This window comes from Phyllobates terribilis, unplaced genomic scaffold (assembly GCF_046119375.1).
Source record: "Phyllobates terribilis strain yellow unplaced genomic scaffold, ASM4611937v1 Scaffold_2__4_contigs__length_985480577, whole genome shotgun sequence".
NCBI lineage: Eukaryota > Metazoa > Chordata > Amphibia > Anura > Dendrobatidae > Phyllobates > Phyllobates terribilis.
In genome coordinates this window covers 69,823,494-69,837,809 of record NW_027362762.1, presented here as the reverse complement: position 1 = coordinate 69,837,809, position 14,316 = coordinate 69,823,494, and the positions used below count along the sequence as shown (strand labels likewise).

Genomic DNA, 14,316 nt, shown 5'->3' with positions numbered 1-14,316 from the left:
CTGTTGCATTGCAGTATATATTATAAGTGATCAGATGATCAAAGGTTCAAGTCCCCTAAGGGGACTAACCAAATAGATAGTGTTTAAAGGTGAAGATATTACACAGGTTACCTGGAGATATTCACATTTTTCTATCAGATTCTCTCTCTGCTCATTTAATTTCTGGATATTTTCCTGATACACCCGTCTCTGATTCTCCCACTGGTCGGCTTGCTCTTTATATTCCTGAAAAGACACAAATCTCACAAGTTAAAGGCCAACAACTGTGTCGTGTAAGAAAAAACTTATCAGGACATGATGCTCAGTTGTCAGGGCCCGCAGCCAACACTTCTCCTAAACTTTCCTTTTCACTTTTTTACCCAAACAATAAAAGGTGTAATCCCCACCCAATATATTTCACAGACAAAGAATATTTTTCCATTCACGGCAGCCAGAAAGATTAAAAATTTGTGAAAAAATTACATGAAAGTCGCATAGCTCCAGGATTTTTTTCGCAAGTTTCTCACTGGGCGGGTCTAAAACAAGTCTGTGCTACTTGTGGAGTCATTCTCTTGCATAGTTAAACCTTGTGAGACGACTTGAACTAACACATACAAAAGGTTGGAGGTGAAAGAAGTAAATATTCTCCCTGCACATGTGTCTAAATCATGAGTGGACCTACGGAGGGACGTGACTTCATCCAATCCCATGACTTCACCTTCCGATTCAGAAGTTAGCAGTGCTGGACAAATACTTAAAGGCTATTGACACTTGACATAAAAAATTATGCTTACATATGGTATAAGTTTCACTCTGCAATCTTCATTCTTTCTCAGACCCTCTGATATGCAGTTTGCAGTCTGTTCCATGTTTCAGATTTTTCTCTAGTAGGAGTGTCCATCTCAGTAATATAGGCTGGATGTGAGCTCTGAGTATATCCAGGCTGCTGTCTCATTCACTCTGCAATCTTCATTCTTTCTCAGACCCTCTGATATGTAGTTTGCAGTCTGTTCCAAGTTTCAGATTTTTCTCTTGTAGGAGTGTCCCTCTCAGTAATACAGGCTCGATGTGGGCGCTGAGTACATCCAGGCTGCTGTTTTCATTAGCTCATAAAAGCATAGCTTATATCCTACACTTATTTCTTCACCATTTGCTTTTCTCATTGTTTATAGCCTACTTTCGGAGCCTTCTGAAAGACTCTCTCACCTGAAGATCTGTGTACAACACCCTTCCAAGCTGCTAAGTCTAAGGCCAGTTTCACACTTTATAAAAAGAAATCTGCTTCTCCTCCTGGATTGATCTTTCATTCTCAATTCAGGGGCAACCTCTGTAAAATTTGTATTTAGTAAAAACAGACTTTGCCATTACTGAGGTAAGGAGATGACAGTTGGTGTTTTTAAAATTCTATGGAGAGAGGAACTAGAAGCAGACAAAGACATTCCACAGTTACAGTTCCCCATAGAACTTTATGAGCACCAACTGCCATCTCCTATCTCAGTAATGGGAAAATCTGTATTCGCTGAAGTCAAATTTTATTCCGAACTGAGAATTTTGAGAATGAATGAGCAGTCCAGGAGGAGAAAGAGGCAGACTTCGTTAATATAATATATATCAAAGTTTCTTATTTTCATGTGCATTATTTATGTATGATAGCCGCACTGACCTGGAGAATTATATTGCCATATCATTTTTTTGTAGCACAATTAATGAAAACAAAACCTTAAAACCAATTTTTTCATTTGCAATTTTACTGCAATTTTTCCTTTTTTTCCAAGTGCATTGGATGGCAAAGCAAATAGGTTCATTCAATACTACAACTCCTTCCATAAAAAAAAATAATTGCCTTCTCATGACTATGCCAACAGAAAAAAAAAAAAGTTATGGCTCATGGAAGAAGAGGAAAAAATGAAAAAAAAAAAACAAATAAAAAAAAAAAACGCCAAGTCACGAAGAGGTAAAGTTACATCAACTTTCTTCTGCAGGTGAATACGAAATCATTGATACCAAAGTTATGTAGTTTTTTTTTTATGTTTTATCACTTTTCAACAAAAAAACATCTAAAGTAATGATGGCAAAAAAAATCTGAACTTTGTAAAAAAAAAATAAAAAAATTGGTCTATGTTGCCAGTTTTCGAGACCCGTAACTTTTTTATTTTGCCGTTGATTGACCTGCATTGGTTTTTGTATTGTTTTTTTTGGGGGGGGTTTTGTTTTGGTGAACATACAACGTTTTGATTGCTGGATTTTTACTTTGGGAGGAGGTGCCAAGACTAAAAACGACGGTGTTTCAGGGTATCGCCCCTCGTCAGTGCAAAGTATGAGATCTGATTTTTCTAAGTAAGAGGTTAAAAATTAAAATCTAAGGGGTAACGTTTCTCCTTTTGGAGAGTAACAAGCCGGGCAAGGCATGTCAGAGTGAGGAGACATAAGCCATGCATGCTCCTCTGGGAAATTAAATATGCAAATTGAGATTCTGGTTTGGCTTTTATCTTAAGACATATGGCAAGGCTTGTTAAAGGGTCGATACTGACTTTTAGGATTGCTACTTCCAATAGGCCTCTCAAACAGCCAAATCAGATCTCATACTTTGGACAGATGAGGGGCAACACCCTGAAACACTGTGTCTACAAATTGAGATTCTGGTTTGGCTATTATCCTAAGTCATATGGCAAGGCTTGTTAAATGGCTGATATTGACTTTTAGGATTGCTGCTTCCAATAAGTAGCACTAGAGTTCTAGTCCTCTTCCTCTCTGAAGAGGCAATTTGCTTATTTAATTTCCCAGAGGAGCAGACGCGGTGATACTGAATATGTTCTTTTTTTTACATTACATTATGTATATGTAGCTGGTAAAAAGAGGGGTGTTTCAAATGTTTATACTTTATTAGCTTTTTTTTTTTTTTAAACGTTATTGTTTTAGGAGACTCGAACCATCGATTGTTGGATCTCTTCTTCTATGATTTTCAATACTACAGTAGTGAAAATAACGGTCTCCTATGAAGATCAGTCTGTGGCTTGGCTTCACAGCAGTACCAAGATAACCCCTGGCTTCCATGGTAAACCATTGGCACCATGCAATCATGTTGAGAGGGGGCAAGGGGAGGAAAGGCGATGGACGTCTAAACAGATGCCCAGGCTTGATCATAGATTGACAGCGGCATTCAAGGATCTAAAGAGCTCCAATCGCTGATGCTAAAGGCCAATGCTTGCTGCATAACACAGCCAGCACCTGCCCTTTATGGACCAGCTCAGCTCTTGAGCCCTCTCCATACACTGGCCCTGTGATTTACTAGTACGTTCTGATGCTGGAAGGGGTTATTTAAAGTGATTTTCAGCAATTTTTATACCGATTAATCATCAGTATCAGATCTGTGGGGTTTCGACTCTCAGAACCTCCGAAATCAGCTGATCGAAAGGCCTGCGGTGCATGGTACAAATGGTACAGCTCCATACATAGTGTAGTGGCCGTGAGCGGTACTGCAAGGACCCTACCATACAAGTGAATGGGAGAAAGCTTGCAGTACGGCTCACGCTTACGGCCACAGTGAACGGAGCAGAGATCAGCCGATCGGTGAGGGCGCTAAGAGTCAGACGACCACCGATCTGATATGGAGGGCCTATCTTAAGGTGAGTTCGTCAGTATCAGAGTTCTAGAAAAGACATTTAAGACTATTTGGAAAGTTCCTTCAGTTCCCATTTGGCGCCGATTGTAAAGGTGGATCTTCTCTTTAGTTACCAAAAGGTAAAAAACAAATCATTAATACTGCCACTATTTCTCTTTTAAAAGCCAAGTTATCATTAGGGCAAATGATCTGGAAGCGCGGCTGCTTTCACATAAATCATTTCCATCTTATGTGTCCCCTTGCCAGTAATTACCTTCTGACTTAGTCGGCAATGAACTCTCTGTAAATTGCCGTCCTTAAGCAAAATAGAAAAATCACTATTTACTCAATGAATCAAAGCTATTAGCGCCAATAAACAGTAAACTGGCCGTAAAGAGGCTCCCGGAGCGCGGCACGATTAATGGCTGTCCGCGGCTCGGCATCCAGATGATCGCCACAAGATACTTTATAATTACCGCACAGATGCCCAGATGCTATAACCCCATAGATGGCAGAACTTAAGAGAGCAGACGTGAAGCTCTAATGCGCGACCTCGGCCATAAAGATGGAACCAAAAAGGTGCCAGTAACTGATGAGCCTCTTCAGACAACTCAGCATTTAGTCTGAAGTTGTGTAATGGAAGACATGACTCAGTAAGACGGGTGAAGAAACCAGATTATGTCTCACCGCTGGCTGCAAATCTTATAGGAACGGGCAGAGGAAAATATAGCTGAGCCAGCGCTCCCAGGGCCAGGGCCGCGAAGCTCTCCAAAGACCAGGGCCGCAAAGCTCCCCAAAGACCAGGGCCGCAAAGCTCCCCAAAGACCAGGGCCGCAAAGCTCCCCAAAGACCAGGGCCGCAAAGCTCCCCAAAGACCAGGGCCGCAAAGCTCCCCAAAGACCAGGGCCGCAAAGCTCCCCAAAGACCAGGGCCGCAAAGCTCTCCAAAGACCAGGGCCAGGGCCAAGCAGCGCTCCCAGGGCCAGGGCCGAGCAGCGCTCCCAGGGCCAGGGCCGAGCAGCGCTCCCAGGGCCAGGGCCGAGCAGCGCTCCCAGGGCCAGGGCCGAGCAGCGCTCCCAGGGCCAGGGCCGAGCAGCGCTCCCAGGGCCAGGGCCGAGCAGCGCTCCCAGGGCCAGGGCCGAGCAGCGCTCCCAGGGCCAGGGCCGAGCAGCGCTCCCAGGGCCAGGGCCGAGCAGCGCTCCCAGGGCCAGGGCCGAGCAGCGCTCCCAGGGCCAGGGCCGAGCAGCGCTCCCAGGGCCAGGGCCGAGCAGCGCTCCCAGGGCCAGGGCCGAGCAGCGCTCCCAGGGCCAGGGCCGAGCAGCGCTCCCAGGGCCAGGGCCGAGCAGCGCTCCCAGGGCCAGGGCCGAGCAGCGCTCCCAGGGCCAGGGCCGAGCAGCGCTCCCAGGGCCAGGGCCACGCAGCGCTCCCAGGGCCAGGGCCACGCAGCGCTCCCAGGGCCAGGGCCACGCAGCGCTCCCAGGGCCAGGGCCACGCAGCGCTCCCAGGGCCAGGGCCACGCAGCGCTCCCAGGGCCAGGGCCACGCAGCGCTCCCAGGGCCAGGGCCACGCAGCGCTCCCAGGGCCAGGGCCACGCAGCGCTCCCAGGGCCAGGGCCACGCAGCGCTGCCAGGGCCAGGGCCACGCAGCGCTGCCAGGGCCACGCAGCGCTCCCAGGGCCACGCAGCGCTCCCAGGGCCAGGGCCACGCAGCGCTCCCAGGGCCAGGGCCACGCAGCGCTCCCAGGGCCAGGGCCACGCAGCGCTCCCAGGGCCACGCAGCGCTCCCAGGGCCACGCAGCGCTCCCAGGGCCACGCAGCGCTCCCAGGGCCAGGGCCACGCAGCGCTCCCAGGGCCAGGGCCACGCAGCGCTCCCAGGGCCAGGGCCACGCAGCGCTCCCAGGGCCAGGGCCACGCAGCGCTCCCAGGGCCAGGGCCACGCAGCGCTCCCAGGGCCAGGGCCACGCAGCGCTCCCAGGGCCAGGGCCGAGCAGAGCTCCCAGGGCCAGGGCCGAGCAGCGCTCCCAGGGCCAGGGCCGAGCAGCGCTCCCAGGGCCAGGGCCGAGCAGCGCTCCCAGGGCCAGGGCAAGGTAGGTATACTTTCAGTATTTCATCTACTAAAAAAAAATAAATTTGCAAACTGATAAGGTTTATGATTGAATGAGCGGATGAGAAAAAAAGCAGGACTCACAGGCTTTCCTTCATTGTGTGGGTGGGGCAAAAGTAGGACTCTCAGGCTTTCCTTCTCAGTGTGGGCAAGGCAAAAGCAGGACTCACAGGCTTTCCTTCAATGTGTGGGCAGGGCAAAAGCAGGACTCACAGGCTTTCCTTCAATGTGTGGGCAGGGCAAAAGCAGGACTCACAGGCTTTCCTTCGCTGTGTGGGCAGGGCAAAAGCAGGACTCACAGGCTTTCTATGCCATGTGGAGGAGGCGCAGGGCTGTGGAGTCGGTAAGCCAAACCGACTCCCTCATACACGGCTCGTGTTTAAGTGATAAATTTCCTGTAGCACAGATTCATCTCAGCTAAAAGTCCAAACCCTTAGATCAGGAATAGGACAGACATTTATAGGACATTTTATAACTTTCCCAAATTCTTCTGAAAAAAATATTCCCCACAAACTGCATTGAACTACTGTACCCAATTTATTATATATTTTAGGAGTCGGAGTTGGTCCATTTTATACAGACTCCATAGCTCTGGAAGAGGGGAAAGTAGGACTCACAAGTTTTCCCTCTCTGTATGTGTGTGGGAGGAATAAGACTCACAGGCTTTCAATGTGGGTGGGCATGAGAAAAACAGGACTCAAAGGATTTTTCTAGGAATTCAGGCAATTAAGAAAAGGGATGTCCCAATATAAAAGAAGGACGGAAACAAAGAACTGTAAAGAAATCGATGCAAGCACAAGGAAAACATGAAGTAGTAGGAATCAAACCCAGGACTGCGGCCCCACAGCGCTCATCACTGAGACCTTGCACAATCTTACCTCCAGCCCCACAGCGCTCATCACTGAGACCTTGCACAATCTTACCTCCAGCCCCACAGCGCTCATCACTGAGACCTTGCACAATCTTACCTCCAGCCCCACAGCGCTCATCACTGAGACCTTGCACAATCTTACCTCCAGCCCCACAGCGCTCATCACTGAGACCTTGCACAATCTTACCTCCAGCCCCACAGCGCTCATCACTGAGACCTTGCACAATCTTACCTCCAGCCCCACAGCGCTCATCACTGAGACCTTGCACAATCTTACCTCCAGCCTTTGCGACACCCTCCGGAGGTCAGTCTGGCATCTCTCGTGCTCCGGGGAGGCGTCTGGGATGTCGCTGTTATGGTTTTTCACATAATAATAATGGAGTTTATCATAACTCTTCTTCAATTTACTAAGCTGAGAAAAGAAACAGAAAAACTTCTCTGTTAGCACGGATACATCCATGTTAAAGATGCTGTCCAGACTAAGTAAAAACTAGCGAGGGAGTCCAATATGCCGAGTGTGCAACGTACTCCCAGTTAGGACTCCGCTCTCTCTCACAGTCTCGGCGCTCGTCACGTGACCTGCACATTTGCGGTCTCCAAACTTATGCTCGTGTGCTGATCACCTCCTCTTCTGGTTCTCAAAATGGTCTCAATTGGGACCATATGTGACGTCATTGAGGAATTTGGCCTTGTACTGGTCATACCATACGTCGCTTTGTCGGACAAATAAATGTCTGGCATGTAATGCTACATTTCGCCAGCAGAGGGCAATATGGGGGAATCATTTCTGTGCAGATTTGATCGCTAGAGGTCCGCGAATCCCCAATTGTGGCGATCAGGTGATCACTACGAGCGTGTCCTGCACCTTGTTAAAGAGGTTTTCCACTGGAGATCCCAGACGCTTTTATACATATAACATACCAAATAGGAAAGGGTTAATTACCTGCCCTAAGTCCAGCACAGGCTCTCTGCCAATGCAAAGGTTTCTGTGTTTTGGTTGTAGTGGTGAAGTTACTAATACAGCTCATTTCACCACTGCAGCCAATCAGTATATCAGCACTGAGCTCAGTGATTGTCTGCAGCAGTTATGTGCCCTGTAGTACGTCATTTATGTAGCCAAAACAGAGAATGGATCAGTGGCAGAGAGCCAGCGCTGTACCCAGGTTATGAAAGATTGAGCTCCTTACCGCTCGCCCCAGTCTAGTTACTATGGAGAAATCGCAAAAATAACACAAGCTCAATAAAAGGAAAAAAGTTTTTATAAAAGTTTCTCAACTCCTAGGAAGTTTTTATTTGAAGTAGTAATGGAGTAATATGATTTCACAAAGTTTTTACAAACTTTCTAAACTTAAAACGAAGATCTTCAATAAAGGAAAAAGTTTTTGCAAAGTTTTTCAACTTCGATAAAGTTTAAAAACTTTGTAAGAACTTTTTCCTTTATTGAACTTGAATTGTTTTTAGCAGAGTCTTACCAGTCTGCACATATCTGCCCTATCTAGAGGACGCGTCCTCGTAATGTGGAAACGGACTGACACATTTTGACCATCAGTGATATAGAAATCAATCGTGCTTCCTATAAAATCCACGAGGGAAAAAAGTGTGACAGGTACAATGGGGTTTCTGGAAGATTGGGACCCCAGTGCTACATATCAGTGTATCAGTAGAGGTCACCAATGATTGGAGATCATCAGCTATCCTGTGGATCAGCAATAAGACCCCTTAGGATGTACACCTCATTTTGGAAGAATAGTGGGCATTAAATGAAGATATTTTGTTTTTTTTTTAAACTGACAATAGGAGTCTCCCAGTTCTCTTAATAGGTGGAGGTCACGAAGGTTTAACCAGCACTTGACATTTAGGATAAATTCATCGGACTGTAGATATGTCTTATGGAAAATGAGATTTTCTTTTTTTTCTTACCATGAGCAAATTGATTTTGCTTTAGTTCAGCGCCATCTAGTGATCAGTGATGGAAATGTATTTCAATTTTATGCTTTTCACAATTGGGATGAACCTACAGAGACTCGGAAAGTTGCAGCCAAGTTATCTGCCTCTGCATAAGGGACCAGCGGAACAACTAAGGTGAATGTGACAGAAGGGCTCAGGTATCAACCTGTACATCATGAAGACAAACTTTCATTGAGCTACACACCATCACCAGTCAGGAGCGTATATTTTCACAGGAGGCAAAATAAAATTTACATAAATGTTTAATCTACCCTATAAAGAATCATTTAAATATAAATTATATTATTTAAATAAAAATTCCATTATTTGGAGTCACTGTGTGCACATACATTACTGATCCTGTAATGATCCTGAGTTACATCCTGTATTATACTCCAGAGCTGCACTCACTATTCTGCTGGTGCAGTCACTGTGTACATACATTACATTACTGATCCTGAGTTACATCCTGTATTATACTCCAGAGCTGCATTCACTATTCTGCTGGTGCAGTCACTGTGTACATACATTACATTACTGATCCTGTACTGATACGGAGTAACCTCCTGTATTATACTCCAGAGCTGCACTCACTATTCTGCTGGTGCAGTCACTGTGTACATACATTACAATAATGATCCTGTACTGATCCTGAGTTACATCCTGTATTATACCCCAGAGCTGCACTCACTATTCTGCTGGTGCAGTCACTGTGTACATACATTACATTACTGATCCTGGGTTACATCCTGTATTATACTCCAGAGCTGCACTCACTATTCTGCTGGTGCAGTCACTGTGTACATACATTACAATACTGATCCTGAGTTACCTCCTGTATTATACCCCAGAGCTGCACTCACTATTCTGCTGGTGCAGTCACTGTACATACATTACATTACTGATCCTGGGTTACATCCTGTATTATACTCCAGAGCTGCACTCACTATTCTGCTGGTGCAGTCACTGTGTACATACATTACATTACTGATCCTGAGTTACATCCTGTATTATACTCCAGAGCTGCACTCACTATTCTGCTGGTGCAGTCACTGTGTACATACATTACATTACTGATCCTGAGTTACATCCTGTATTATACTCCAGAGCTGCACTCACTATTCTGCTGGTGCAGTCACTGTGTACATACATTACATTACTGATCCTGGGTTACATCCTGTATTATACTCCAGAGCTGCAGTCACTATTCTGCTGGTGCAGTCACTGTGTACATACATTACATTACTGATCCTGAGTTACATCCTGTATTATACCCCAGAGCTGCAGTCACTATTCTGCTGATGCAGTCACTGTGTACATACATTACATTACTGATCCTGAGTTACATCCTGTATTATACTCCTGAGCTGCACTCACTATTCTGCTGGTGCAGTCACTGTGTACATACATTACAATACTGATCCTGTACTGATCCTGAGTTACATCCTGTATTATACTCCAGAGCTGCACTCACTATTCTGCTGGTGCAGTCACTGTGTACATACATTACAATACTGATCCTGTACTGATCCTGAGTTACCTCCTGTATTATACTCCAGAGCTGCACTCACTATTCTGCTGATGCAGTCACTGTGTACATACATTACATTACTGATCCTGAGTTACATCCTGTATTATACTCCTGAGCTGCACTCACTATTGTGCTGGTGCAGTCACTGTGTACATACATTACAATACTGATCCTGTACTGATCCTGAATTGCATCCTGTATTATACTCCAGAGCTGCACTCACTATTCTGCTGGTGCAGTCACTGTGTACATACATTACAATACTGATCCTGTACTGATCCTGAGTTACCTCCTGTATTATACTCCAGAGCTGCACTCACTATTCTGCTGATGCAGTCACTGTGTACATACATTACATTACTGATCCTGAGTTACATCCTGTATTATACTCCTGAGCTGCACGCACTATTGTGCTGGTGCAGTCACTGTGTACATACATTACATTACTGATCCTGAGTTACATCCTGTATTATACTCCTGAGCTGCACTCACTATTGTGCTGGTGCAGTCACTGTGTACATACATTACATTACTGATCCTGAGTTACATCCTGTATTATACTCCTGAGCTGCACTCACTATTGTGCTGGTGCAGTCACTGTGTACATACATTACATTACTGATCCGGAGTTACATCCTGTATTATACCCCAGAGCTGCAGTCACTATTCTGCTGGTGCAGTCACTGTGTACATACATTACATTACTGATCCTGTACTGATCCTGAGTTACATCCTGTATTATACTCCTGAGCTGCACTCACTATTGTGCTGGTGCAGTCACTGTGTACATACATTACATTACTGATCCTGTACTGATCCTGAGTTACATCCTGTATTATACTCCAGAGCTGCACTCACTATTGTGCTGGTGCAGTCACTGTGTACATACATTACATTACTGATCCTGGGTTACATCCTGTATTATACTCCAGAGCTGCAGTCACTATTCTGCTGGTGCAGTCACTGTGTACATACATTACATTACTGATCCTGTACTGATCCTGAGTTACATCCTGTATTATACTCCTGAGCTGCACTCACTATTGTGCTGGTGCAGTCACTGTGTACATACATTACATTACTGATCCTGTACTGATCCTGAGTTACATCCTGTATTATACTCCTGAGCTGCACTCACTATTGTGCTGGTGCAGTCACTGTGTACATACATTACATTACTGATCCTGTACTGATCCTGAGTTACCTCCTGTATTATACTCCAGAGCTGCACTCACTATTGTGCTGGTGCAGTCACTGTGTACATACATTACATTACTGATCCTGTACTGATCCTGAGTTACATCCTGTATTATACTCCAGAGCTGCACTCACTATTCTGCTGGTGGAGTCACTGTGTACATATATTACATTACTGATCCTGTACTGATCCTGAGTTACATCCTGTATTATACCCCAGAGCTGCAGTCACTATTCTGCTGGTATGGTTCTCTGCCTTTACATGGGGCTGCTGCATTAGTACAGTGACCTGCAGTTGATGAGGACGGCTGGTTTTTCTGTGCTTCTTCTCCCTTTCCTACCTGCATTTTCAGAGCTTCCAGCTGGGTCTCGTAGTTTTGGACAACTTCATGTCGACTCTTCTCTGCTTCTTCCAACTTTATTGAGAAAACTCCAATCTGAGGAAAAAAAAGGAGATCCGTTATAGTCTTTTATAGCTGACCAATGTTTAGGGGGTTCCTAGGTGATATGTGATAAGGCATCTGGATGGATGGAAACCTGTCACTGCGCACTCCAACTTCTCACACATAAAGGATCTGATGATGCTTCATCCCAGGTCATAGCAGCTTCTCTTCTGGTCCTAGGCTCTACAGCAGGGGTGGGCAATTCACTTTACCAAGGGGCCACATGAGAGACCTTGACTGCTGTGGAGGCCGAACCAATAGGCTGAAATTAATTCAGCTCAATATTAACATATTCATAATTATTTTATATTAATATTAATTGTAGCACTTAATATTGAGCAGAATTAAGTATGCTGGTATTCCCCTACATACAGCATGAGCCCCGCACAGCCTCCCTATCTACAGCATGAGCCCCCCACAGAGCCTCCCTATCCAGCGCATGAGCCCCCCACACAGCCTCCCTATCCAGCGCATGAGCCCCCCACACAGCCTCCCTATCCAGCGCATGAGCCCCCCACACAGCCTCCCTATCCAGCGCATGAGCCCCCCACACAGCCTCCCTTATCCAGCGCATGAGCCCCCCACACAGCCTCCCTTATCCAGCGCATGAGCCCCCCACAGCCTCCCTTATCCAGCGCATGAGCCCCACACAGCCTCCCTTATCCAGCGCATGAGCCCCACACAGCCTCCCTTATCCAGCGCATGAGCCCCACACAGCCTCCCTTATCCAGCGCATGAGCCCCACACAGCCTCCCTTATCCAGCGCATGAGCCCCACACAGCCTCCCTTATCCAGCGCATGAGCCCCACACAGCCTCCCTTATCCAGCGCATGAGCCCCACACAGCCTCCCTTATCCAGCGCATGAGCCCCACACAGCCTCCCTTATCCAGCGCATGAGCCCCACACAGCCTCCCTTATCCAGCGCATGAGCCCCACACAGCCTCCCTTATCCAGCGCATGAGCCCCACACAGCCTCCCTTATCCAGCGCATGAGCCCCACACAGCCTCCCTTATCCAGCGCATGAGCCCCACACAGCCTCCCTTATCCAGCGCATGAGCCCCACACAGCCTCCCTTATCCAGCGCATGAGCCCCACACAGCCTCCCTTATCCAGCGCATGAGCCCCACACAGCCTCCCTTATCCAGCGCATGAGCCCCACACAGCCTCCCTTATCCAGCGCATGAGCCCCACACAGCCTCCCTTATCCAGCGCATGAGCCCCACACAGCCTCCCTTATCCAGCGCATGAGCCCCACACAGCCTCCCTTATCCAGCGCATGAGCCCCACACAGCCTCCCTTATCCAGCGCATGAGCCCCACACAGCCTCCCTTATCCAGCGCATGAGCCCCACACAGCCTCCCTTATCCAGCGCATGAGCCCCACACAGCCTCCCTTATCCAGCGCATGAGCCCCACACAGCCTCCCTTATCCAGCGCATGAGCCCCACACAGCCTCCCTTATCCAGCGCATGAGCCCCACACAGCCTCCCTTATCCAGCGCATGAGCCCCACACAGCCTCCCTTATCCAGCGCATGAGCCCCACACAGCCTCCCTTATCCAGCGCATGAGCCCCACACAGCCTCCCTTATCCAGCGCATGAGCCCCACACAGCCTCCCTTATCCAGCGCATGAGCCCCACACAGCCTCCCTTATCCAGCGCATGAGCCCCACACAGCCTCCCTTATCCAGCGCATGAGCCCCACACAGCCTCCCTTATCCAGCGCATGAGCCCCACACAGCCTCCCTTATCCAGCGCATGAGCCCCACACAGCCTCCCTTATCCAGCGCATGAGCCCCACACAGCCTCCCTTATCCAGCGCATGAGCCCCACACAGCCTCCCTTATCCAGCGCATGAGCCCCACACAGCCTCCCTTATCCAGCGCATGAGCCCCACACAGCCTCCCTTATCCAGCGCATGAGCCCCACACAGCCTCCCTTATCCAGCGCATGAGCCCCACACAGCCTCCCTTATCCAGCGCATGAGCCCCACACAGCCTCCCTTATCCAGCGCATGAGCCCCACACAGCCTCCCTTATCCAGCGCATGAGCCCCACACAGCCTCCCTTATCCAGCGCATGAGCCCCACACAGCCTCCCTTATCCAGCGCATGAGCCCCACACAGCCTCCCTTATCCAGCGCATGAGCCCCACACAGCCTCCCTTATCCAGCGCATGAGCCCCACACAGCCTCCCTTATCCAGCGCATGAGCCCCACACAGCCTCCCTTATCCAGCGCATGAGCCCCACACAGCCTCCCTTATCCAGCGCATGAGCCCCACACAGCCTCCCTTATCCAGCGCATGAGCCCCACACAGCCTCCCTTATCCAGCGCATGAGCCCCACACAGCCTCCCTTATCCAGCGCATGAGCCCCACACAGCCTCCCTTATCCAGCGCATGAGCCCCACACAGCCTCCCTTATCCAGCGCATGAGCCCCACACAGCCTCCCTTATCCAGCGCATGAGCCCCACACAGCCTCCCTTATCCAGCGCATGAGCCCCACACAGCCTCCCTTATCCAGCGCATGAGCCCCACACAGCCTCCCTTATCCAGCGCATGAGCCCCACACAGCCTCCCTTATCCAGCGCATGAGCCCCACACAGCCTCCCTTATCCAGCGCATGAGCCCCACACAGCCTCCCT

At 48.3% G+C, this 14,316-nt stretch overlaps 1 protein-coding gene across 2 annotated transcripts in view; it reads right to left on the bottom strand.

The window, feature by feature from the left end:
* Positions 1-14,316, bottom strand: part of LOC141249496 (deuterosome assembly protein 1-like) — a 62,435-nt gene that overhangs the window by 41,263 nt on the left and 6,856 nt on the right. For both annotated transcript variants that reach the window (XM_073669647.1, XM_073669642.1), the window contains exons 4-6: positions 11,571-11,666; positions 6,832-6,966; positions 112-225 (exon numbers count right to left, since the gene is read on the bottom strand). In XM_073669647.1, coding sequence (XP_073525748.1) covers positions 112-225; positions 6,832-6,966; positions 11,571-11,666 — 345 coding nt within the window. The remainder of the gene's footprint in view (positions 1-111; positions 226-6,831; positions 6,967-11,570; positions 11,667-14,316) is intronic.